Raw genomic sequence first — 27546 nt, 5'->3', positions numbered from 1 at the left:
GTGCTATAATGCAGGACCTCATTGCTTATCTATTCTAAATGTAATAGTCTGCATCTACTAACCCCAAACTCCTATTCCATTATATATATATTTTAAATTCAACTTTTAGTCCTTTATATTTCCCTTAAAATCATGTAAATGACTAAGAAGAATATTCACAAAAGTAGCTTTCTGATATTATTAAAAGAAATGCAAAGCCAAAATATTTTTAGGAGAATTCACATTCATTTATTCAATAAATATACTTATTGTATTCCTATTCTATGCCAGGTTCTTGTTCTAGAACAAGTCAGACAAAAGCTTGGTTTCAACCGAGCTCACATACTGCTAGAACAAAGAGTTGATAAAAAAGCAAGTAGGGGGAGTTCCCGTCGTGGCGCAGCAGAAACGACCCCAACTAGGAACCATGAGGTTGCAGGTTTGATCCCTGGCCTCATTCATTTGGTTAAGGATCCGGCATTGCAGTGAGTTGTGGTGTAGGCTGCAGATGTGGCTGGGAACTGGCGTTGCTGTTGGCTCTGGCGTAGACCGGCGGCTACGGCTCTGATTAGACCCCTAGCCTGGGAACCTCCATATGCTGCAGGTGTGGCCCTAAAAAGCTAAAGCCAAAAAAAAAAAAAAAAAAAAAAAAGCAAGTAGGATAATGTGAGAAAAAGAATGTATATATGCATAACTGGGTCACTCTACTGTACAGCAGAAATTGATACAACATTGTGAATCAAGTATAAAACTTTTTAAAAAAGCAAGCAGATATAAAATATAAAGTTAGGTAGTGATAAATCCTACCTAAAAAATAAATCAGAGTAAGAGATTGGAGAGTAATGGGTGCAGGCATTTTAAGGTAGGGTGTCAGGAAAACTCTTTTTGAGGTGGTGATATCTGAGCAGAAGCTATATTGAAATGAGGGAGTGATCCATGTGAATACGTGAGCTTTCCTAACAGAAAGGAAAACAAATGCCAGACTGAGGCAGAACTACAGTTTTTGTAATTCAAAGAACAGCCTGGATGCTAGTGTGGCTGGAAAATGTGAACAAAGAGAAGAATATACTTTGCCATCTGGAGGTCACCCAGCAGCTGGGCCATGGAGGGTCTTGCAGGTCATGATAAGGCTTTTGGATTTTATTCTAAGTATCTTGAAAATTTTTGAATCAATCATCTTATTTCGATATAAAGTATACAGGTAATACTAAATTCTGTTGGAAGATGGAAAAAAAGGTGTGCTTACCTTCAGTTTTACCATCTAGTTATTAAAAATACTGATGAGGGTACTAAGAAATTATTGTCATATGTTTAGAAAAGAATCCATTGAATTATATTATTAATGCTATTTCTACTTTATGCTCTCCGTGTTGGGCCTCTGCCATACAAGCCAAGTATCAAATGACACAATTAACAGTTTAATTGGAAACCTATTGTCTGATTCAGACTTCTGTAAGATACGTTGCAAAATTGACTCCATTGAATTTCACGTTGCTAAGTTACCACGAATTCAACTCCTTTTAAAATCAGACTTATAAATGTTAATTATTTTACAATGGATGAGAAATAGCTTTGTGTATTTATCTTTGTAACTCAACGGTGTGGAAACTGAAACATATACCTGAACACACGACACTCAATCCACCTCTTTACGTATTTGGGGATACATCACACCCTTCCTCAAAAGAAAGGTGAGAACATCACCCCGGTGGCCCCCGCTTCTCAAAGAGTGCTTAGAGTTGATTCCAAAAGAGTATTACTTTTTGGAAGATTTATATACTGTCCAGTTGTAGGCAAACTAGGTTCCTGGTGCTACCTTTTAAGCCACTGTATCAAAGCTATAAATTTCATTCTTTAAAAATGGGATATTTTGCTGACCTTCAGGGTGGCCCTGAGGAATGCTGTGTTCTGTTAATCACAAAACACACAAGCTGAGAAATGGCCCAGTTAGCTTCTGCATTTCTGCCCAAGAAAGGTGGTGATATTTTTTTTTTTTCCAATTCTCAGGGAACCAGCAGTAGCCGTGCAAAGTCAGGTGAGACAAGCAGAAACTCTCATGTGGAGCAGACAGTGTTTGTAGCATTATGTCAACTGCTACTATGAGCATTTTCTGCCAATCCATTTTTTTATTTGTATACATGTAAATATATACACAGAATTTTAGAAATGATGAGATTAACTAACTTAAGAAAATGAAAGGTTGGTGTATGTGACTGTCAAATTCTTATTATAGAGCCAAAAACATTAAAAAATATTCTGTAATTCTGCTTCTGTTTGTGAATGCAGTTTTCATTATGCAATATGTTCTTATGTCTTGGTAAAAAAACAGGTCAGATTTTAAAGGCTCTTAAATTTCTAAGCTATTGACTTTGCCTATCAGCAGGAGGTATGCATCTGTCTGAATATGCCTTTCCTTCTCTGGCCCTGAACTGTATACCTTCAAGACTTTTTGCAATGAAATAATAACCATAATAGTGTCTAATAATAACAAGCCAATTATCCCAAACTGGAGGACAAGAGGGCAGGCAAGAGAAGATCTACTGGATTTGCCTATTTGCAGAAAACAAGAAATACACGCAAGCAATTTTCTCTCAGACACCCACAACACATCTATGTAGAGACAAAGGCTCCAGGGGTGTATTTCTAAAGTGATATCAACTAAACATAGGGAAAAAACCCTCAGGAAGGAGTAAGGGCAAGTCTGACATAACAACCTAAGAAAGGAGTAAGAAGAAAACAAAAAACAAAAACCCTTGCCTTTTCTGTTACAGAGGATGCACTCTGCTTTTGGTCATATAGGTATTGAAACAACAGCTAGTATGACTTCTGTTTCCTCATTTATGAAGCATATATACCATCTTATGATTTTCTGAAGGAAAAAATGGATGAAATTAACTTGCAAGCAAATGGGAAGATATCTGAAATCTTAAGAAATATTCCCAAATGAAAAATTTGAATTCTACTATTACTACTACTATTGCTACATCTACTTTGAGACTACTGTGATAATGTTTTCCAAATCTTCCCTTTACATCAAGGGAAAACCTTTATCATCAAAACATTTCTCATGAACACCCAGGTCTGAACCTAGGGCTGGCTTTACTGAAGCATATCAGTGGGTCACAGGGCTAGATGGCATCTTAAAATAAGGGGGGTCTCAAATCATATGGGCTAAAAGTATTAAATACATGAGAGACAGAACTGTGGAATTATTTCATTCCCCCAAACAAAACCAGAACAACACAAAACTGCAAAGCTTTCTTTTATTGCATTTGACCTGGGCTAGACACCAGAAAACTATTCTCAGGATGTAAGGATAATTTAACTGTTAGATAAACATATATGGTGAATCTATAGCCCTATGTTGGGTTAATAAGTAAGAATTGGACCACATTAGTTGAGAAAGAAAGAAGTCAGAGTAAAAACAAGCAACTATCATCATAATTAAAAGATCTCTGGTTCCATACATATAAAGGTGGTCAAAACAAGATGGAAACCCTTTATTTGGGCTTACTTGGTTCACAAGTACCACTAGTTTCTAAACTCTCCTTCTTCTTTGTATACCTTCTCTCCACATAACTGCAATGGACTCACCACTGATGTCCAGATGATGACCACAGTGTACCCACAGCCACAATCAGTGGTATGTCCTGTGGTCGCCACTTTGATATGTGCATGGTGGTACAGGACTTAAATTAGGGACAGCCTAAGTCTCAAAGTAGATATAGCTTTTAGGTGTGAGCCACTAAGGCCACATATCTAGAGAAGCAAAAAATGAACTCCCATCACAAGAACAAATGCTAGGGTCAAAAATGTAACCTATATAACCTTTATGAAATGGAACTCAATCTATCAATTCTATCCTATGCCATCTATATAGTAGATATGCCAATTTACATAGGTTCTATTTTTAACCCCTGGAGAGATCTATGGTTAACTGCTTATCCCAGAATTTGATATCATATATCAAGTAATCCTTCTCTTCTGGGGTTTTTCTGTGTCTTCAAAAACACACATTTTTATATATTATTTTAGTCAAAGAGTGATTCATATTGAAGTGTCTAGTAGATTATTGGATATTCAACTGGTTATGTATTAGAATCACTAGGAGTAAGTTTTTGAAAAAAAAAAAATTCTGATTACTCCTATTCCTAGTTGCTACTTTCTAACCACCATAATTTTGATTCAGTAGGTTTTGGGAGGTTAAACCTAGGAGTTTCATTTTTTATTATACTAATTCTAAATTGGCAGCAAGGTTTGAAAACAGTTGTAATAGATCAAGTTGAGAAATTAACTGGATGGTTCTGATGATGCATCTGAATCACCTGGATGATATTTTTAAAAAGCACAGATTACTGGGCCTCCTCTCCACAGTTTCTGATTCAGGGAGATTTTGATCAGGGGTCTGAAAATATGCATCTCTAATGTATTTCCAAGCAATAGTGATGCTACTGGCTTAGGGAACCACAGAATAAAAAGAAGAATAAAAAGAAGAGTGGTGTTAAGTCCCCAAGAAAGCAGCCTAAATAATACATGTCTGCCAGAAGGAGGACCTCTTCTGACTGTGGCTGAATATATTATCCAGACTGGAAGGTTCCTATCTGAGAATTTCTAGAGCTTTGAGTAGAAGTCTTTCTTTTCCTAGCAGAAATTTTATTTCCATAAGCCTCCTATTATAACTCTATGATATTGTTGTAATCATGAGCTGGGTTGAAGATAATTATAACAGAATTTCTGTGAACTAAACTCTTCACTCCTTTTCTTTTTTTCTGAGAAGCATGTATGGACATAATTGTAGAATAGGAAAAACTGAGATGGTACCTGTAGAAAGACCATTTTAGCAGAAATTGCCTGGCCGCTTTAGGAAAACTGGGTCTTCCTTCATAGGGTTTCAGTGCTTGCATCATCACATTGTCAAGCCACGCAGCCCACTGCTCCAGGGTGCTCTGCTGCTGAAGAGTCATCTTGAAGTCGGTTTCTAGTCTCTGAACCATGTTGTCATCACACTGGCACACCCAGGAAGCCTGCTCCTGGGACAGGACATGGAAAGCAAAGGAAAAGTTCAACTCAGGATCTTTGTATTGAAGGTCAGCACACAAACGACATGCATGAACAGGAAATTATATTGAAAGCATCAAACAATTAAATGAATTAAGAAAATGAACGACTATTTGTCAGTTGTTAAGGAAAACTAACATCACCTTTGTGCATGAAAAAGTGGTGTAACATAAAAGCCTGACTTGGTTTTCCGACATTAGCTAGACTGTGTGAAAGACTAAAATACATGATTACTTAAGACAAATAGGAGCCTGAACCTACTGTATGTAGGGTCTTTCTTACTCTCTCTTTAGTTTTCATACTCTTTTATTCTCCCAATCAGATAAAACTTTAAAGTCAATTCATTTGAAAAGATGGGTAAACAAATTGAAATGGCCAAAAGTGACCCCTTAGGATTAAAACAGAAACAAACACTGAGTGGTACAAGGTAGAAGCATATGCTGTCTGAGTTTTATGGGTAAGGAACTGAAGTCTCAAGGGCTATCAAGGCAAGGCTATGAATAAAATTAATTCACAGAACCTAAAACAACAATAACAACAGCAGTAAAAACACTTTTGAGAAAACGCAGACATGCTAACTGCCAAGAAATTTGATTATCATAGTTTTCCTTCTGGTTCTGATAGGAAAGTTTCATGTTTGGTAACAGTAAGTTTTATAATGTTTCTAGAGCTGTATTGTATTTTAAAATTTTTAAAAACTATATTCTCAAGGTCAGAAAATAATTATTTGGTAACACAATAATCTTGACATAAATTTCAACATATGGTCTGAAACTGAACTGACTTTGAGCAATTCATTTAATCTACATGGGCTTCATTTTCCCTACGCAAAAAATTAGAGAATTGAAATGTGACAAGAATTTTTAAGTGGGTTCACTATGTCCAGATAATATTTTCAAGATAGGTTTTTGTGGAGGAGTGTCTGTGAAAGTGAAGGTCCTAATTTTATATATAAAACATTATGAATATGTGTGTATTTTTCAGAAAAGTGCCTATAGCTTTATCTGTTCTCAGAGGATAAATTTATGTAAATAGGCCATTTGAAATGAATAAATCCTTAATCTCCACCCTCTGGTGCTAGCGTCTTTCCTTACCCTACAGACTTTATCTATTCAAGAGATATTTCAGCTGGCAAGTACTTAAAATATAAAACGCCCAAACTCAATTCATTTTATTTCCCAAGGGAAACCTAGGGTTTCTTCTATATTCCAGCTCATGATACCATCTATTATTCTCCTTTCTCTTTTCTAATTAGCAATAAAGTCTTTCAGATTTTACCTCTTAAATATCACTTTAAGTATTTTAGGGACACTAAAAATGATTATTCAAAATTTGAAAATAAAAATAGACAAAAAGGAACAAAATATTAAGAATATCTAAAACGCCAAGATTAAGAGATAACTACAAAGTGCTAACTTTCAAACTCTTCCCATGTAATATATGAATATGCGTGTACGCTTATGTATTATTTTAAAAGAAGATCATATTATACATTTTACTTGACATTTTGCTTTGTTTCACGTAACTACCCATATATGATAGCTATCTTTCCATAGCAAATGAGGAGCTATAATTATTGCTCAGTGATTGAATTTGCTTCAAACCAGGAATATACCGTCATTTATAAAACCAGTTCCACACACACGTTTATGTTCATTCCAATTTTTTACCACTAGGAATAATGCTCCGATTAGCAATCTTGTAACTATATCTTTGCTTACTTTCATACTTAAAATTACATAATAGTTTTACATAAGAATGATTAAGATCTTTCAAAATAACACTGTTAAATGCCTTCCAGAAATTTTATATCTATTTAGGAGTCCAAGAGAATACTCAGAGAAGAACTCGGGCCTTAAGGATTGGGGAGGTTGTTTTTGTTTTTTCATTAATGTCTAAGCATTTTTTAATTATGGTAAAAAACATGTAACATAAAACTTGTCACCTTAACCAATTTTGTGCACAGTACAGGTGTGTTTACTACATGCTCATTATTGCGTAATAGATTTCTAGAACTTTCTCATCTTGCAAAAAACTCAATAACCATTGTAGGTGTGGTTTTTTGTTTTTATTTTTGTCTGTGCATTGATAATAGGAAAGAGGAACTTACTGGTATCTTTGGAAGAATTTAATTTCTTTTTTTTTTTCTTTTTAAGGCTGCACCCACGGCATATGGAGATTCACAGGCTAGGGGTCGAATCAGAGCTGTAGCTGCCAGCCTATGTCACAGTCACAGCAACGCCAGATCTGAGCCACATCTGTGACCTACACCACAGCTCACGGCAACGCCAGATCCTCAACCTACTTAATCCTTAACCCGAGGCCAAGGATTGAACTTGCAACCTCATGGTTCCTACTTGGATTCATTTTTGCTGTGCCACAATGGGAACTCCTCATTTCTTAACATAATTCAAACTCACTACTTACTTGGAGTAGTTTTTTTCCAAGAGAGAAAGATAATCTGAAACCAAACTTAGAGAAACAAGGCCAAAGGACATTATTCAGGCTTTTCAAACTATATTATGCTTCCTCTTTCTACTCTCAAGATTGGAAACATACTAACAATAGAGTATACTGTAAATCTTTCCTTTTGAAGGAATTTGGATATTTTAATTATATAATGGAAAACTAAGGATGAACATTAAGGATGTTATTAACTTACAAATAAATTATATTCAAGATAAGGAGTAAGTAACTTCAAAATCAGAACATCTTTTAAGCACAGAAACACAAATATATGCAAAAGTTAGGTTATTGTCAACCCACCTAAATATATTTAGTCCATAAATAGTTGAAAAACTACCCATTTATACAAAAAAAAGCAATATCACTGTAATGCTGTTAGAAAGCAATATCACTGTAATGCTGTTAGTTAAATAAAACAGAAAACCAATTATACTGCAATAGGAAAATCATCCTAAATGCATGAGGAAAAGATTTAATTGGAGAAGAATGAAGTGGTGAAAGAGATGTATAGATATCCTGAAGGAAACGTTTAACTATTTTCAAGCTCTACAAATATTAAAATATTGACACTTACGTGTAATTTCATTGTTTTAAATGAAAGTTTCCTTATTACAAACAACAGCAGCATCCCTACATGCATCAGTCTTAACGGATTAACCTTGTACAGACAGCGACAACCTCTAGGTGAACAGGAAATGGAGATAAAGGTAGCATGGGAGGCAGAAGACTGAAAAAAACAGAGGACTCAGAAAACCAGGCAAAACTTGAATATAAAAGGAAGGAAAGGGAGTCAAAGACAAAATATGTTAACCTAAGAAGGAGATAATGCATTAAAATGAACAGAGTTGTGAGGAGTAACATGGAGGGGGAAATGGAGGGCACACCACTGCATCACTGTCCTCTAAGGAAGGGAAAGAGGTCTTGGAGAAGAGAGATTTAATCGTACAGATTTCATGGGGACCCAGAAAAACTTGGTAGTTGAGAGTAAAGGAAGGGAAAAGGGAGCTTCAAAGTTGGTGAGTGGAGGATGAATAGTAGTATGGGTGTATAATTCATTCTTAATCTGCAATAACGTGGCTAAACTGGTGTTTATAACCAGGAAGAACACATCGCTATAAATACTTCATAGGGTTCAGACACACAACTACACAAGTGAAAATAATGTTAACAGAAATTTTAAAATCTTTCTCAGATATCGTTAGGAACCATTCTTAAATATATTTTATATTATTGAACTGAAATTACTTTTTGAATCTAGAAGTGGCCTTACCATTTCAATTTTTATTAAGGTACTTTTAAACATATCTTTGCTGAACGAAGGTTTGAAATAAACCTTATAGTATAATTTTAAAGCAATAAAGTATGAACTTTGAATATTTTCCCTAAAATCAGTTAATGTAAATTCCATTGATATATGTAAAGTTAATTGATTTGTAAACACGAGACAGTTTGTTCTTGTAGAGGTTATATATTTGCATATGTGTGCAAGTGTTTTTGTGTATATACATAAATAGATACTTATAAATGTAGATTTATGAAAACTCTGATATATACATTAGAAGTTTAAGCTCAATTCATGAAAGTCAGAATGGACTTAACCAACTATACCCTAAAATAAATCAACCCCAAATATTACTTTTTTGATATATTTTAAATGATAATACTAGACCAGAATTGCAGATTAAAATGTGTATTAGATGGAATTCCCGTAGTGGCTCAGTGGTAATGAACTGGACTAGTATCCAACAGTATGCAGGTTTGATCCCTGTCCTTTCTCAGTGGGTTAAGGATCTGGCATTGCCGTAAGCTGTGGTGTCAGTCACAGATGTGGCTTGGATCCTGTGTGGCTGCGGCTGTGGGATAGGCTCACAACTGCAGCTCCCATTCGACCCCGAGCTTAGAACTTCCAAGTACCGCAGGTGCAGCGCTGGGGGGGAAAAAGGCATTATCATAGTAATAGTTTATCTTAAAGCAATGACACTGTTTTTTGCTTTTTTGTTGCCACACGTGCGTCCTATGGAAGTTCCTGAGCCAGGGATCAAACCCACACTGCTAAGAAGACAACAGCAATGGCACTTTTTTTTAAATGGTTTTATTGAGATATAGTTCACTCATTTAAAGTATAATATTCAATGACTTATTTCAGTATACTCACAGAGTAGTGCATTTATCATTTTAGAATGTATTTGTTTCTCAAAAAGAAACCCCATATTGCTTAGCTGTCACCTCCCAATCCTCCAGTCGACAGGACCTAGGCAACCACTAATTTACTTTTTGTCTCTATAGTTGTACTTATTCTGCACATTTTATATTAATGGAATCATGCAACATATGGCCCTTTAATGTGGTTTCTTTTATTGAACACAATGTTTCACTTAGCATAATGTTTATCTATGTTGTAGCATGTATCAGAACCTCATTTCTTTTTATTTCATGGTGTAGAATATCACGTTTTGTTTTTATAGTTAGCAGTTAATGGCCATTTGGGTTGTTTCCACTTTTATGCATCTAATATGAATAACATCCATTATTCTAGAACATCCAAGGACAAGTTTTTAGGTGGACATGATTTCATTTCTCTTGGTATGTACCTAGGATTGAACTGTCAAGTTATATAATAACTCTATGTTTAACCTTTTGAGAAACTGCCATATTGTTTTCCAAAGTGGCTGCATCATTTTACATTCCAATTACTAGTATATAAAGGTTACGATTTCTCTACAACCCCACCAATACTGGTTATTATCTGTCTTTTTAATAATAAAATTTTAGTATGTATGAAGTAGTATCTCTCTGTGGTTTTAATTTGTATTTCCCTGGTGGCTAATGAATGAGTTTTCAGGTGCTTATTAGACATTTATACATCTTATTTGGAGAAATGTCTATTTAAATCTTTGCCCATTTTTTAACTGGTTTGTCTTTTTATTGTTGGGTTGTAACAGTTCTTTTAATATAGCTTAGATAAAAATTTTTATCAGATATATGGTTTGCAAAAATGCTTTCAATATCATAAATTATCATTTCACTTTTTTGATGGTCTCTTTTGAAGTACAAGTTTTAAATTTTGATTATGTTCAATATTTATGTATCTTTTCTTTTGCTGCTTTTGCTTTGAGTGAGCACTGCACTGCTTTTTTAATTAGTAAAATGAGTTTCATTACTTTAGTATCTGAAATAAAATATTTGTTGGAATTCCATAACAATGTTCCTAAGTAGCTTTTTTTTTTGGCCGTGCCCATGAATATGAAAGTTCCTGAGCTAGGGATTGAATCTGAGCCACCACAGTGACAAATGAAAATCCTTAACCATTAGGCCACCAGGGAACTCCAAAAGTAGCTATTTTTATGTGTACTTTAAAGTAAAAGTGAGTAGTTTCATCACAAGGTTAAAAAAATATTTCCTTCATTTGGATGATCAAAAGAGTCAAATATATTGCATCTAATTCTTTTCACCAGGCACTTTGAGTGAACTCTGAAATAGAGCTGTTCTTGGTTCTTTCAAGGTGGGACACTTCAAAAAATAAATTTCTATATGTACGTGCCGTGGTACAATGTGCTTATTACTAAATATGTAAAAAATTATCCAAGACGGGTGTTATTAAACGGGGAAGTCAAGCCCAGAGCAGATAAGTAACTTACCCAAGACCCCACAGCTAGTAGATGGAAGAGGTTAATCTCTTGCCTATCAACCTTCAATGACTGTGGTTGTCGTTACTCTGTTAATTATTCAGCAAACCTTGGTGACATATGTGGCTCTCTAGCATTATACATCTGAGCAGATTTTAACCATAAAACAGAGAAGCAGCGAAGTCATAGCTGAATAAACCTCTCCTCTCTCAGGACACTGTGAATACAGGTGTGCCTGTGCGCTGATGTAACTTTCAAATGAATTATAATGATCCTATTTAAGAAAAAAAAATTGGATACTTTTCATTAAAAGGCATGTTTTGAATGAAAACAGAGTACCTGGACATTGGCAAAGTCGACACGATTGAGGTCATTGAGCATCTGGTTAATCTGAGAAGTGTTCTGAAGCACTGCACGAGCTGCCTGGGCCAGGTGATTGAGCGACGTGTATCTTCGCAGAGTCTGGGCAAAGGCACTTACAGCTGCAACCTGTAAAGAAATCCAGTTAAATTGGGATTTTTTTTTTTCCCCGTCCAGTAAAAGAAACCACTGCAATCTTCAAATCTTTATTCCCTTGCCAAATTTTAAATGCTTCCCTCTGATGCTTATTTCAAATTCATTTGGTGAGAGAGCTTACTTGTAAATTATAGCATTTAAATCTCTAAACCAAGTATTATTTTCCTTTTGAGTAGGTTGAGGTCAAGACTAAAACAAACTCCCACATTCTTCGACATCTGAGTGCAGCATTAATTAAACCAGTCTTACAAGCAGCTCCTCATCTACAGCAAGAAATGAGTTAGTCTAGGAAGGAAGGAAAAATGTTGATTTTCATTTCTCGTTCTCTGTATGACAGTCAACTACAAACCAAGCAAATTAAAAAAAAAATTCTTTTTACCTGGAAAACCAAACTATCCAGTGCCACTTATGAAAGTGGATTAAAAAATATACTTTTCAGAACACTGTCATTTAGATGCCATCATTTTTTCTTTTATATTAGAGGTGAAATAAAAGTGATTTGATTTCAATAAGAGTGCCCAAAGCCTTTGTTAGCAAATATACAGCTAATTAAGTTATCAGACACAAGCATCAAGAGCTCTTTTTTAGAATTTGATTTTCTAAAAAAAAAAAAAAGGACTATTCAGAAAAATCTCTATTTGCCCTTTAATATGTACTTTCTATCCTTCTCCATTCTTCTCTGTGTTCAGGAAGATGGACATGAAGAGATTACATTAACTGCCTCCCTTTCCCTTGGGCCTCCAAGGGTTTTGCCCATCGGAGGCACCAATAGGAGATAAGTAAGAGTGGTCAAAATATTTATTTCCTCACACCTCTGCTCTCTTATTTCTAAGACCACAGTGCTGAAGGAAGGAGATCTCCTGATCCCATAATCTCCTCTTTCCTGAAGGGACCCAGGGATGGGCAGACTTCCCACTATGGCTAGTCCTGGTGGGCTTTATCATTCCTCCTTGGTTTTCTTAACTCTGTTCACACATTTAGAAACAGATTTTCTCAAAATCTCTTTAATTAGTCTCCTCTTTGGCTATACCATTTGTTATTTGCTGAAACCCTGAATGACCAGGTTATTTTGAAAGAAAGCAAAGATAATGCAAAAACATAGGTAAATATCTAAATCTCATGATCTCATGGAAATGTGTTATTTGCATAGCAGATCTAATGAGGATTTACACAAAATTACAGGAATGTGGAGATCCCATCGTGGCACAGCGGTTAACGAATCCGACTAGGAACCATGAGGTTGCAGGTTCGATCCCTGCCCTTGCTCAGTGGGTTAACGACCCGACGTTGCCGTGAGCTGTGGTATGGACGTGGCTCAGATCCCGTGTTGCTGTGGCTCTGGCATAGGCTGGCAGCTACAGCTCTGATTAGACCCCTAGCCTAGGAACCTCCATATGCCTTGGGAGCAGCCCAAGAAGTGGAAAAAAGACCAAAAAAAAAAAAAAAATTACAGGAATGTATGGAAATGTAAATCACTATGAGTATATAAGAAGTAATTCATGGAATGGTCAGTTGGCCGAGGGAAAAGGAGTTCACAGGCCAAAGGATGCTCTATCTTGATAGTGAGGTGTTTTAGGACTATTTGAATCTTGGGGGATGCGGAATTGCTCATCCCTGGGTCTAAAGGGGAAATAGGGGATTATGGGATCAGGAGATCTCTCTCCCCCAGGACTTAGGCCTTAGAAATGAGAGAGCAGAATTTGTGAGGGAATAAATGCTTTGATCACTCTTTCTTCCATCCTGGAGTCTCCTATCAGTGCCTCTCATTGGCCAGACTCAACTGGAAGCCCACATACCCTCAAAGAAGAGTATTACATGTTTTCCCACTTCTGTGGTTGATACTAATCAAGTACACACACTGTGCCAGGCACTGTGTTAAATGCCTCACTTGTTCGATTCCTACCAACATCCTACTAGACACATATGATGACTTAGGGAAGTTAACTATCTTGCTGAAGTTTACACAGAAAACTAAAAAACACAGGACAGTAGTGGGATATGAATCCGGACATTTTATAACAACGTTCATCACAATCTCATTATGCTGTTCCCACTGTCAGGGTAGACTGCCTTCATTGATTGAATGCTCAGCTGAAAAACGGCTGTACGTCTGTGAGAGAGGAATAGCAGAAGGCACCTTCCACCAAAGGAAACCACCCAAATCAACTCTGGGGATCAATGAGATGGCCAATATTGCAGCTTGACTGCTACCACATCCACTCTGATGACACTGGGGAGGGAGGTACTTTTATCTGTTTGTAAGTACTGTTATGACTTGTGATGACTATGACTGACTTTGCAAGTTGTAAAGCATTCCTCTTACCATCATAATCAAATAGAGCCTCCTTTACTTGCCCACCTCAACATGGCACTCCCGAATAGCACTGCTATGAAGAGCTTTCTGCAATTATAGGAATGCTCTCCATATGTGTTGCCCAATTTGGTAACAACTAGTCACATGAGTTACGGTGCACTTGAAATGTGGTGTGACTGAGGAACTAAAATTTTAATGCAATTTAATTAAATTTAAATTTTAAATGAAATAGCCACATATTGCTAGCCCTACCATATTGATAGCACAGCTCTCAATTAAAGCAACACTCTATGGTCGGTATATCGATATATCGATGGAATGTACCCTTCTGTATTCTTTAGAGACAGAACATGTTACTGTAAACTGTAAACCAAAGCAGAAGGAACTGAGAGCTACCTGTGCTATCACAGACTTGTCAGCTATAAGAGTTTCAACTATACTCTCAAACTGAAAGCCAAGGCATAATGATGGAGTCTGACAGTGGATACAGTCCTAGAAAAAAGGCTACAAATGTGATTTTTAGTGCCAAGTTTAAATGGAATCAGTCCAATCTGTCATGTATGTTCACAGATTAACCTAAAGTAACATGGCTAGTGGGGGACAAAGTGGAGACCAGAATTCATATCTCTAGCTAAATAATCCACATTCTTGAAACACATCCATCAATTAGAAGATAAATATCACATGATATCATTTATGTGGAATCTAATAAAAATGATACATAAGAACTTATTTATCAAACAGAAAGTCAAAGATTTCAAAATTCAATTTAGGATTACTAAAGGGGAAACTGTGGCAGGGGAAGCAGTAAATTGGGAGGATGGGATTAATATATACACATGACTATATTTAAAATAGATAACCAACAAGGACCTATTACATAGTGCAGGGAGGTTTACTCAATGTTCTGTAATAACCTATAGGGGTGGGGGGAAAATGGATATATGTATATGCGTAACTGATCCATTTTGATGTTAACATGGTACTAATACATCACTGTAAATCAACTATACTCCAATAAAATTTTTAAAAAAGAAATGATTACTTGATTCAAAAATCGAGTAATTACAAAAGCATTCTCCAGTGTTAAAAAAAAATCCTGAAAAGCAAATGGTTATTAATTTACATGAATATTTCAGAATACAGGAGTATAGTACAGGACTTAAATCTAAAATTCCTTCAAATGGGAACTACTTGAACATTCTAGGCAGTTCTTTTCAATATTTAAAGCAAGGCAATCTGAAGTATACACTTTAGAAAAGGTCTAGTAAATATACCACACTTAAAATGTTCTAGTCTCTTTGAAAGGAGCATTCCAAACAACACATCTTGTGCAAGTTCTCTACCACATGGTTATAAAATGCTAATACAAAAGTCAATTTTAAAAGATTTTATATATCATAATGTCAATATTTTACATAACATTATTTGACATTATTTGACAGACTTAAAATTCATAATTCAGACCCATTTTCTAACCCCCCCAAAAAAAAAGCAAGGACATAAAGATATACCTTGGTTTGTATCATTCTCTGTGGAATATTGTTCATGGCATTGGAAAGCCAACCTTCAAGGCTTTTTGCAAAATTTCGAATGGCTTGGGTCAAGGCACCTAAATGTTAAAGAATAAAAGCAGAACGAAAAAGATACCGAAGAACATTAATCTTTATGCTAGAATAAAGGAAATCATGCAAACAGGACATCTGAAATAGCACAGAACTTATCATCTTCATTGACAAGACTTCCTTTAACATTATACCTAACTTTAAAAGAATCCAAAATTTATATTTTGGGCTTTTTTTTGTCTTTAAAAGCTATTTTGTTCCTAGAAACTTATGATACTTTGATGGGAAATAAAAACATTCAAACATTTTTGCTTATAGCAACATATACCAGTTGTGAATATACTCATGGAATTGTCTATCTTAGACAAAACACTCTTTTCAAGAATAGCTTTGTGTGTAAAGGCTAAGTATTTTCTTTACCAATTCTTTATTGTGACTTTTTTCAAGCTCTTAACCTATTTTCATTTTTTTAGCTAAAAAGAAAATAGCGCAAAGCTTTCTCTCTTTCTCTATGCATCTCTATACATTAGAACACGTCAATTAGAGTAGTTACCTCTCACTCTTGTTGAAAAGTAAGGTAAAAAATTAAAATCGTCTGACTTGATAATTCTGGATAACTGTTCTCCATTTCACTGGCAGATAACATTAAAAGATCACTGTGATAAACTTGCTGTCACAGAGACCAATATTCTTAAGATAGTCCTAAAATTGTCTGTTCCATATTCTTTACATCTCTGCTAAAACCTGAAATAGGGATAGGTCCCATGAGAGTAGCTTTTATGGTGGTCATAAAATGATTAGAAGTATCTTCCATTTTCAGGGGCAACTAGGACTATTTTACAAAAAGGGATCTGCATACTGAGAATGCTGTATAATTGGAAACAGAGCTCTTCTCTTGTTCAACAAGTAATTTAGTCAATAGCATTTTACTTAATCTATGCCCAAGGCTCCACAGTGTAGGGAGCAATTTTAGACATTTAATAAATGCTTGAAGCATCCACAACATAAAATAAATCCCTGTAGATTCTCTATAATGTGGGTAGGTATTACAATTGGTAGTCCACTGTAAGAGATAAGAGAAGTTATATTTCTTTTTGTCCAAGGCTCCCAAGAATATTAATGTTAATGATGGGATTAAATTCCTTGGTTTTTCTTTCTGTGCTCAAATGAGTCTGACATGCTTCTTTATTATTTTTGTTAAAGCAGGGTTAGAAATAATTTAGCTTACTCAAATTAATTACAAAAGATATAAATTTTACCAATCCAATAATAAAAACAATTATTAAAAATGATTTCTTTAAGTGGTTAAATGACAGAAGAGAGCTTGAAATGGCTACACTGGGATTAAAAACACTCAAGAAGTACAGACTCTTAACCATGAGAATCTACTGGAAACACTGAGTTGGAAATTTCTTGAGAACTAATCTTTTGAAATTTCCAAAGCTTCCCATTTAGCCAAAAAGAAAAAAGAAAGAAAAATATTTTTTGCTGTATTATGTGCTAGAACCATGGAGGGCAGGCATGAATGGAAATGAAAAAGAGTGAAAAAAAAATTAAAGACCCTTTTTGAAACTCAGTAAAATTTTGTTGAAGATTCAAGTTGGCTATCTATATTTCATATTTTTCTATAATTAACATATAATAATTATTTAATCTGAAAAAACCCAGTAACTGGGAAAAAGTTTCTTTAAAAAATTTAATATGGATCTAGTTTTATCTAGACAAATTTAATGTGAGGAAGATTATAAAATAAGAGATGTATTGCATCTCAAATGATTGTAAGGTTTTACTTTTTTGTACTAAAAGACATTTGGGGGTCACTTTTCATTGTAATCATAAATTGTTCATTTAAGTGTTACCAGTTGTGTTCTTATACAATTCTTTACAAGACTTTTTTTTCTCCCCATTTTCAGATAAATGTATTTTAGAGTATAGTAGCTTCAAGCTGATTTAAATTAGTGTGATATGCAGACTTTTTTTTTGGCTAAAAAAAGGAATCCCATCTGGACAGTAAATGGTAGAGTGAAGTACTAGTAGCCAGGAAAACAAAATGTTTAAAAATAAAGTTTGCTCTCTCTATAGGGATTCATGTCAGATCAAATTGTGCAGATTGACATTTTTTTCTCATGAATGGATAGTTAGAAATTTAAAACTATTCCAGAGCTAACTTGTCTCAACTTATGTATGACTAGTATTAAAATGCAAACAATCAGAGGATAGTGATCTAAACTCTATTTTAAGCTGCATTTTTGTTAAGTCTTGTTATAGAACAGGAATTAAAATTCCAAATTTACTTGATAGAATGGCACATTAATGCATCTTGTAATTTCAGAGAAATTATAAAACTATACTCATGTAAAAAAACTTCTGAATTTGAGTTGTCTGAATGTAGAGACAAACATGATAGAATAAAGTGGTTTTCAAATCAAAATTTGCAAAAAATAAAAGTGAAGTGTATCGTGTACTTAAAATTACGGGGCTTAAAGTCAACTAAACTTGATACATGATTCAAGTTAGGGAACTGCTGAGTTTATAAGTTAAAGTCTTGTGATGTTAACATGGAAGCAAAAGATTTTAGAATTGTTTAATGATTACTGATTTTGTTGATTTGCCTCAAAAAAGAAAGCACTCACTGACATCTCTTCTTATATCTCATGAGAGAAATTTATGCTGGTGGCAAGATGTCATAGGCTAATGAGCTACCCTATGCAACTTCTCTTAACTATCTCTAGAGATTATCACTCAGAGCACAGGGAGCAAGACAAAAACAAGGAAAACCAGATTCTGGAACATAAGTCAGTAGAAAATTTACATGTTGAAATTTTCCATGACAATATCCCTTTTAATCAGTCTTTCTTCAAGAAACTGGGTTCAGATAGAGTAGAAAATATGAGCAATTTATAAAAATGTGAGACAAGAACCTAGATTTTTAAAAACTAATATCTATACAAAGTTATCTATGTGTGTGTATTCACTGACATTATATGTAAATGCATGATTAAGTATATGTTTTAAGGTGGTGGGAAACGTGAAATTAACTCATATCTTCCACTGTTATCTGTCATATTTAAAAAAGAAAGTGGAAACATACAAATATTAATATCTTCACCTTTTCTTCTACTAAATCCCTATTTAAATATTTTCTGGAATAATTTAACACAAATCAACTGTAAACAGTGTACTTGAAGGACATGGTGGCTAATTTCACAAGCTAAAAGATTTTATTTTTACCTTATTAATGTCACTGTAGACTGGAAATTCTGTCCCATTTCTTTAAAAGTTAAGGTTACTAGTAAGTGCTTGTAAAGACACAGACCTAAAATTGTTTCAAATGCCTCTAACACAAGTATCCATAGCAGCGTTTATATTGACACTTGCAGAAAATAGCTTTGTTTGCAACGGGGTAGTTTAAAAAGCACTATCATTTAAAAAAATAATCTAACTTATCTATGTAATTCCAATTTGCTTCATGGAGGGAATACAATGCTTGTGTAGTTACATGGATTTTTCTCTCAAAATGTCAGTTAACCATTACTGTTAATGGGAGCTACACTTGTAGTTCTTATCATGATGCTGGTGACAAAGTAAGTGCTTTTATAAAGAAATTCAGCGTCAGTGGAAACCAAGATAAATTCATTTCAAATCAAAAGCAACCATGAAAGAGCCTCGTCTAGCAATTACAGATTTCAAAAATTGGGGGCTTGATGAAGGAAACTGTGTCCTTGGGTAGAATAATTTTCACACGGTTGACTGGCCTGGGAGTGTTCTTGCAATTAGTCATCGGGGCTGTCACATCTACAGGTTGTCTTCTTTTATGAAAAAGAAAACGAAAGATTAAGAACAGAGAATTTTCCCTTCTTTACTATAGTTTTGCTCTAGGCTGCTTTCATGCAATACTCTGTGTTGCATGTTTTCTCCTTGGCAAATTTAAATGAGATTAGAATCATTCTAGTTTGCAACGTCACTACCCAAAACTTCCTGGGTGGAATGTATGAGAACAAAAGCATCCGTACTTGTCTGCATTTAACTTACTAGGAATAGGTCTAAGGACGTCGGGGATGAGAATCTCCACCAAAGCCTGGTACATCCCATGGTCACAGTTACACATCCATTTCAGGATAGACTCATGTTTGCACAGAGTTATCAGCTTTGCTTTCGGAAGTCGACTTTCTATTTCACTCAGATTGCTGGTGTGAATAAATGTAGCAAATGAATAGATGGAAAATGAGGATAAAAAAGAAAATGGACTTTAAAAATAGTTTTAGTTTATCAAATATTACTGAGGTTAGAACTATACCACCATTGCCCTGGTGCCACATGGCTGGATATCTATAACACTCCCCCAGAGCTGCCTATGCACGTTAATACTTTCTGACGGTATGAAAGGCAGATATGATACTAATTCCACAAGGATGAAATAGTTCTACCGCAGTCCCCCAAATCAATAAAAATGGGAGCTATAATACGCACACTGAAACCTCAAGGGAGTAGTTTGTGGTTTATTTCAATCTATTCACTTAATGTTATCAGGTAAGCTTCACAACTGGTATACATATCTCTAATTTATTAGCTGTGACATCTACTCAGCCATGAAAATGAATTGGAAAAGCATATTGATTCTGACCTTGATTCAGTAATGGTAGTGCCATCAGTTGGAGTAGAGGGAGAATAGCGCCAGAATGTTTGCCACAATTTTTCTATCAGGCTAAACTGAAGATTCACAACAACGTCCAATATTGCCTAAAAAACAAAAATATATCAATATTATGTTCCAAAAGTTCTTATGGAGATGTGTGAGGAGGGCATGCTGTGACAAGACCTATAAATAATAAAGATACTTTTGGGCTCATAAATTAACAAGGTGAAAGTGAACTAAGTTTTGCCAATGAAAATGGGAACACAAAAGAGATTAGTTAAAAAAAAAAGAGTAGGGTGGATAACTCTTCAATGATTAAGCAGGATAACTTGTATTCCTCCCAGAATGGCCTCACACCATACCCTTACTTCTACCTCTCTTATCCCTACATCTTCATGCTTGCTTCCCTAACTTTTCTTCCATCCCTTAATCCACTGCTTCCCTCACTGCTGTCACTTCTACTATTCTAGATCTGTAAGGGCACAAAACATAGATTCCATTCACACTGGTCTTCCTTGGACTAAGAGTGTCCACTGGCCTTAAAAGGGGACAGAAGAGGAGTTCCTGTCATGGCTCAGTGGTAAAAAATCTGACTAGTATCCATGAGGACGTGGCCTCACTCAGTGGGGTTAAGGATCCGGCATTGCCGTGAGCTGTGATGTAGGTCGCAGACATGGCTTGAATCTGGTGTTGCTGTGGCTGTGGTGTAGGCCAGCAGCTATATCTCTGATTTGACCCCCTAGGCTGGGAACTTCCATATGTGTGGCCCTAAAAAGCTAAAAAAAAAGAAGAAAAAAAGAAAAAAAAAAAAGAAAAGAAAAGAAAGAGGACAGAAGAGAGATGTGTAGAAGTGCTTGTGTGTGGCAGATAAAGTTAGGGCTAAATTAGCTCTGGCTAGGGCTGGCTGCTGTTCATGGGCTCTGTGTGGTCACACAATGTCTTCCATTCAATCCCCTCTCAGCCTACTCTTTTTCTAGAGAAGCTATAAAACCATCCCCTTTCCTAACGCTGGGGGTGAGGGGCCTCACTTCCTCCTTCTCCTCAATTTTATCTCCTAGAACCATTTTCCAGCTGCATCAAGGATATTTTTTTGATGATGCTAAAATCTGCCACTTTTATTAACTTCTGATGATCATATTCACCCTGGCTTTGCAATCACTCTGCAAATTCGCCTTAGATAAAAGTAGTCATAAAAACTTGTTTGTGCAAAGATCACATGATTCTGTGATTATTTTGAGTATAAAAGATAAGACCTCAGTCTGTGTTTGATGTCATCAGCATTGAAAACAAAAACATGTAAAACAGCCCCTTTGTGATCTGCGAAATTCACAGATGCCAAGAGAATACAGGGGGCAATTGGGAGAATCAATCTAAGCATTTTAGGCAGAAAGAGGAAACAGTAACTTCATAATTCCAGAGTCTGTGCTACCCAAGCAGATCTTGCCCTGTGTGTAATCCAGAGAACACCTGATGTTCTATACAAAACCACTTTGAGGCCAATTTAATTATTAAGCAAAATCTGTTTGGGGGCATGTTCTAGGAACTAGTAGGAAATATTGCAAGTAGTTGGATAATGAAAATGGAGGGAAGGGGACAAATTAATTAACACAATGTTCAGCCTTTAATATCAGCAACAATAAAAATGGAAAAGCAAGCTCTGGAAGTAAAGGGCATGCAGATGTCCCTTCTCCCTGGGCAAAACCCAGAACTTTCCCAGGAGGCAAGTTATTACAGCTTCTTTCTCAGTCGTAGCTTAGGCACATTCCCAGAGACATCTATTAATGAAGTAATTAGTACTATTTGCTACAATACCTTACATATCTCTAGCTATGAAATTGTATAAAAACACTATGCATATATAAAAAGAAAAAAAATTAGTGTCACAACAACTTGTGCAGAAAATTATATTTGTTTTTTACATAACTAGTGAAACTTCCAAAATATCTTTGATAGACCAACTGTGAGAATTTCAAGCAACAGGCAAAATAGGTATATTAATCACTTAAAATATGAACTATTAAAAATATGAAATAAAATGAAGCAAGTAACAAACTCAGTGCCTCAATTTCCAATAATTCTTTTGAAAAGGATATTCACATCAGCCTCATTTAGGCAGTTTTACAAATGAATAGGACACTTTATCATTTGTTCACACACTTTTAAATATGTTCAGACTAAAATATATGGTAAATATAGCTTAAAATAATCGATATTCCATTGGCTTAGGGCAAACAACTACTTAAAGGATTGGATCTAGACTCACACACCTGTCCTTCAGAAGTTTGGAAATTTTGGAGTTCTTGTTGTGGTTCAGTGGTCAACGAATCCGACTAGGAACCATGAGGTTGTGGGTTCGATCCCTGGCCTCACTCAGTAAGTTAAGGATCCAGCATTGCCATGAGCTGTGGTGTAGGTTGCAGACACGGTTAGGATCTCGCATTGCTGTGGCTGTGGCATAGGCCAGCGGCTATAGCTCCAATTAGACCCCTAGCCTGGGAACCTCCATATGCTATGGGTGCAGCCCTAGAAAAGACAAAACAAACAAACAAACAAACAAAAATAAACGAAAGTTTGGAAATTTAACAGGAAAAATAATTAGAATTCTTCCTTTTCGTATATGGCTTTATGCCCCTAGAGAAAGGGCATATAAACACTGGTAACTCTGATATAAATGGGGTCATTCTATGAATTGCCATTTCCCACAGAGATTAATTAGTATACATGTTATCTCTTCATATTGAATATTTTCTGCAACTGGTATGTTAATGAAAATTTTGTAATCCAAAGAATATCTTCATCTTGTGGGAGTTTTTCAGTTTAATTAATTTTAGTGTTTTTTTTCTTTTCTTTTCTTTTTTGGCTATGCCCACAACATGTGTAAGTTTCAGCACAAGGGATCGAACATGCACATAGCAGCAACCTGAACCACTGCAATGACCACGCTGGATTCTTAACATGATGTGTCACATGGGAACTCCTTACTGTACATTCTTTAATAATGTAAATAATCATGCTCCAATTTATATTTTGAATAAATATGAGAAACTTGAAAAAAATCCAAATTATACTTGTGAGGGCTGGTTTGCCTGAAACAAGGTTCACCTGAGCATAGAGAAATGAGAAACTGCTGGAGTTCCCGTTGTGGTGCAGCAGAAACGAATCCAACAGGTTGAAGGTTCAATCCCTGGCCTTGCTCAGTGGGTTAAGGAACCGGCGTTGCCGTGAGCTGTCGTGTAGGTTTCAAATGCTGCTCAGATCCGCATTGCTGTGGCTGTGGCGGAGGCCGGTGGCTACAGCTCTGATCAGACCCCTAGCCTGGGAACCTCCATATGCCGTGGGTTCGGCCCTGAAAAGCCAAAAAAAAAAAAAAGAAGAAGAAAGAAACTGCTTAGACAATCTTCATGTAAATATTTATTGAATATATATGATATTCACACAAAAAGAAATTTTTTTCTAGATAAGTAAGGATCATCCAGAAATTCTCTAATATTGGGAAAAGCATACCCATCAAAGAGAAATGGGTAGTCAGTGTTTTTCATCATTACAAGAAATGTTGGGAACAAACTGGCAGGATGTGTTGAAAGACACTTGTGGCTCATGGTTTGTTAATAAAGAGAGAACTTGCCCTTGGTTGTTAATAATCTAGCACCCTTGACAAGCACTCAGATTCACTCAAGCAGTTCTTATTTCTGAAGTGGGAAAAAAAAAAGTCTGTGAATGCTATGAGCTGAGACTTCTCACTGTACACTGCGTCGTCAGCAGTCAGGAGGACTGCCCAGGAAATCCAAAGGATTATCTTTTACTCCTAAGTAGAACACAAATAGCCCTGGAATAAAGCTACTTAAATTCTAAACAGACTTCTCTTTCAAAAGGAAGAGCACTTTAGGAAACTCTTTTTGTAATAGGTTATTTCCTTTTCACAAGGTGAGTTGCAGGCACATGCAGGCTTGGAGACAGTTCACTTCCTGGAGAGAATATAGACCATTCTGCAGTGGGATACTCAGAAAGGGACTAGGAGTAGGGATGGAAAATACCAAGAGAAAACTTAATTAACCACAAAAATAAAAGAAACAAAACTAGAACTTCAATGATCCCTGGAAAGAGCACCTTAAATGCTTTATTACTACATATTTCTAGGAGTTTTCCTGTGGTGCTGAGGGTTAAGGATCCAGCGTTGTCACTGCAATGGCCTGAGTTGCTGCTGTGGTGTGGGGTGATTCCTGGCATGGCATGGTAATTTCCACATGCCAAGGGCATGGCCATTAAAAAAAAAAAAAAATTTCTAGAAAACATTTTTTTTTTTTTTGTCTTTTTGTTGTTGTTGTTGTTGTTGCTATTTCTTGGGCTGCTCCCGTGGCATATGGAGGTTCCCAGGCTAGGGGTCTAATTGGAGCTGTAGCCACCGGCCTATGCCAGAGCCACAGCAACGCGGGTTCCGAGCCGCGTCTGCAACCTACACCACAGCTCACGGCAACGCCAGATCGTTAACCCACTGAGCAAGGCCAGGGACCAAACCCACAACCTCATGGTTCCTAGTCGGATTCGTTAACCACTGCGCCACGACGGGAACTCCTAGAAAACATTTTTGATAGAAGCACACCCTTACAGGGTAAAATTCAAACAGTGAAACGAAGTATACTGAAAAATTAAGTCTCTTTCACCTGACTCCCAGCCACTCAGTTTCCTTCCCAAAGACAACCAGCATTAACATTTTGTTCTTTCTTCTGGGGAGATGTACATATATATATGTTCTTTTTCACTAAAAGGATAGTATACTGTAATCACTGTTTTACATCTTGCTTTTTCCCTTAAAAATAAATCCTGGTGCTTATTTCACAATAGTGGATTTAGAGTTGCCCGTTCTTTTTAAAAGTTGTAATGCATTGCACTCTATAGATAGTACCATATTTTATTTATTCAGTTCCCTGTTAGATACTGAAGTCATAACCAGTCTTTTGCATTAAAAACAATAATGCAACAAGTTCCCCGTATACTTATCTCTTCACCCACATGCAAGCATTTTTCTAGCATGAATACCTAGGAGAGGAATTGCTTTATCAAAGGACTCAGAATAGGCCAGGAAACTGGAAAGCAACATTCAGTCTCCCTTTTTTGCATTCTTTACTTCTCCAGTTGGAGATAAGAAAAAAAATTAACTTATCAGTGCTCAAAGAAATAAGAACTTCATCTACCCCTAGGGATATGTTTGATGATTTTCTTTTAGCAAGCTGTCTGGCAAAACTTAGCATGTGTTCATACTATGTTCAAAAAGACTTACCTCACAGTGCTCTCGATAAAGACTCTGCAGTGACTTGATATCCTCAAAGGTAGTACCATCTGGCAGAGAAGAGATTTCAACTTCTCCAAACTCTGGAAGTGCTCGAGATGCATCTGTTACCATGACAACATAACAGAAAAAAGTTATTGTGGACAGTGCCAATTACAGATTAATGAGGGAAAATTTAAGAAGACTAAAAAGGAAAAAAAATGAAAGGTCAGAGGTCTAAAAAGCAAGGATTTTTCATATTAGTATTTGATAAACAAAACTTAGCATTATTAGCACAGAATAGCAGAAATACTTTTAAAAATTTTGAAGAAATTAAATTTTCACTATGATTATACTGGACATAACATATCACACTGTCTCTTAACAGAGGGCCCTTATTCAAAGAAAAATATCTTGAGCTGGTAAGTGTCAACTTTAGTTATTTTTATCATTATATTACTTAAGTATATAAAAATAAATCTAGCTTTAAACTCATTATTCTCATACCTCTCATATAATCATAAATGAAAAGACCTACAAAAATAAGTACAAAGAAACTTACAAAAATAACATTAAACTTAACAACATTAGTTTGACATAATAGATGATGCTGTTGTCCTGTAATTAAATTACCTCTTGCAGCATGAATATGGCATTGTCTGCTATAGCGCAGGATCTTTTGAGTTTGACAGGCCTATACCAATGTGTACTTTATGGTGGCTGGTTCTCCCATTATGCTTCTATATGCAAATGAGCTATGAAACTTTCCTCCACACAGAGCACTGGGACATCATTTAGCCTTCCCTTGGGATGAAGGCGTAATTTACATAGTAAGTCTCTCTCTGTTCTTTTCTCATTAGCACTGGACAATTAATGCAATGCACTTTGGTGCCAGCCTTATCATAAATTCAAATAAAAATGTGGAAATTAAAATTGCAGAACAGTATTCGTTCTAGTCTTCCAGATAATCCAGAATATTTTTTTTTTAGATTATAATTGAAATAAGAATACAAAATTTTTTTAAAAAATCTTTATGATAGCTTAGGGTCTACAAGAATATATTTGAGGGCTCTAGTTTGGGAATGCTGCCATAATGTTTACAATTTCAGTTGCCATTCTAACCTGAGAATACATTTTAATTGTCTTCATCAGAAAGTACACATAGACACATATACACACACACGACACATACACACATGCACGACACATACACACATGCACTCTCTGATAGCTTCTACTTATCTTGATCTGTTGTATAGAAACTATGTACGTTCATCTCTAGAAAAGTTGTCAGTTAAAGAGCCATTTTCATAATTTTAGCTATAACAGGAATATGCAAAATGTTCAAGTTCTACTTTCTTAACTTTTAAATAACAAGAAAGTGGTATACCATCCACAAAATTACAAAAATAGGAAATACTGTGATTGATTAAAAAGAATAAATTACTTTTTAAAAGTTCATAGTAATATTTTTCTAATCTGAGACTATATGAATATGCAACTTTATAGGCAGGAAATGAGGCATCTTTTTGGCACTTTACTGAAAGTAATGAAAATTTCAATCACAAATGCCCAATTAATACAAATTCTGGAAAATAATTTCATAGAAATGAGCCTTTAATTCATACACATTTAAAAGTCCTACATAGCTTGAGATTTTCAAAAATAAGCTCTAGTAAAGACAAGTACAAATGAACTAGAACTATGACAATGTGCACAGTTTCAGCCCACAAAAGAATCTATGTAATTAACATCTGTAAAAGACATTGCAGTTGGAAAAAACACTGCCTTTGTTCTCTTGCTTTCCAAATCCTAATAGCAACTAATATGCATTACACCTTAACATACCTAAAAACTGTTGATGATGTTGACTTTGGGCAATTACAGTTTGCTCAACAGATGTGCCTGTCTGTTGACCACTTCCTGTGAAACCATCTGCAACCCCATCCACTTTCTGCATAGGCTTGTACCTAAAAATATTAGATGGGAAAAAAACAAATAAACCAAATTATTCCTTGCTTTTTTGCACTACACAAAACTCCCAAGGCATTCGATTTTATTCTATCTTCTTTAATGTCTCATGATAGTTTTAAGATTTCCTTTCTTAACCGTCTCATTAT

The 27546-nt window shown here is 35.6% G+C and overlaps 1 protein-coding gene across 25 annotated transcripts in view; it reads right to left on the bottom strand.

Annotated features, from left to right (window-relative positions):
- The window catches only part of RFX3 (regulatory factor X3), a 306998-nt gene that overhangs the window by 34579 nt on the left and 244873 nt on the right, over window positions 1–27546 (bottom strand). For all 25 annotated transcript variants that reach the window (XM_084986795.1, XM_021064169.2, XM_021064230.2 and 22 more), the window contains 7 exons: window positions 27275–27396; window positions 25439–25551; window positions 20149–20264; window positions 19557–19711; window positions 15474–15571; window positions 11469–11618; window positions 4801–5009 (listed from right to left, as the gene is read on the bottom strand). In XM_084986795.1, the coding sequence (XP_084842921.1) occupies window positions 4801–5009; window positions 11469–11618; window positions 15474–15571; window positions 19557–19711; window positions 20149–20264; window positions 25439–25551; window positions 27275–27396 (963 nt within the window). The remainder of the gene's footprint in view (window positions 1–4800; window positions 5010–11468; window positions 11619–15473; window positions 15572–19556; window positions 19712–20148; window positions 20265–25438; window positions 25552–27274; window positions 27397–27546) is intronic.

The sequence above is a fragment of the Sus scrofa genome, chromosome 1 (assembly GCF_054392235.1).
Source record: "Sus scrofa isolate SSC_HxYL_T2T_F1_AM1 chromosome 1, Sscrofa_HxYL_maternal_Yorkshire_Landrace_v2.0, whole genome shotgun sequence".
Lineage (NCBI taxonomy): Eukaryota > Metazoa > Chordata > Mammalia > Artiodactyla > Suidae > Sus > Sus scrofa.
This window is presented reverse-complemented; position numbering and strand designations above follow the sequence as displayed.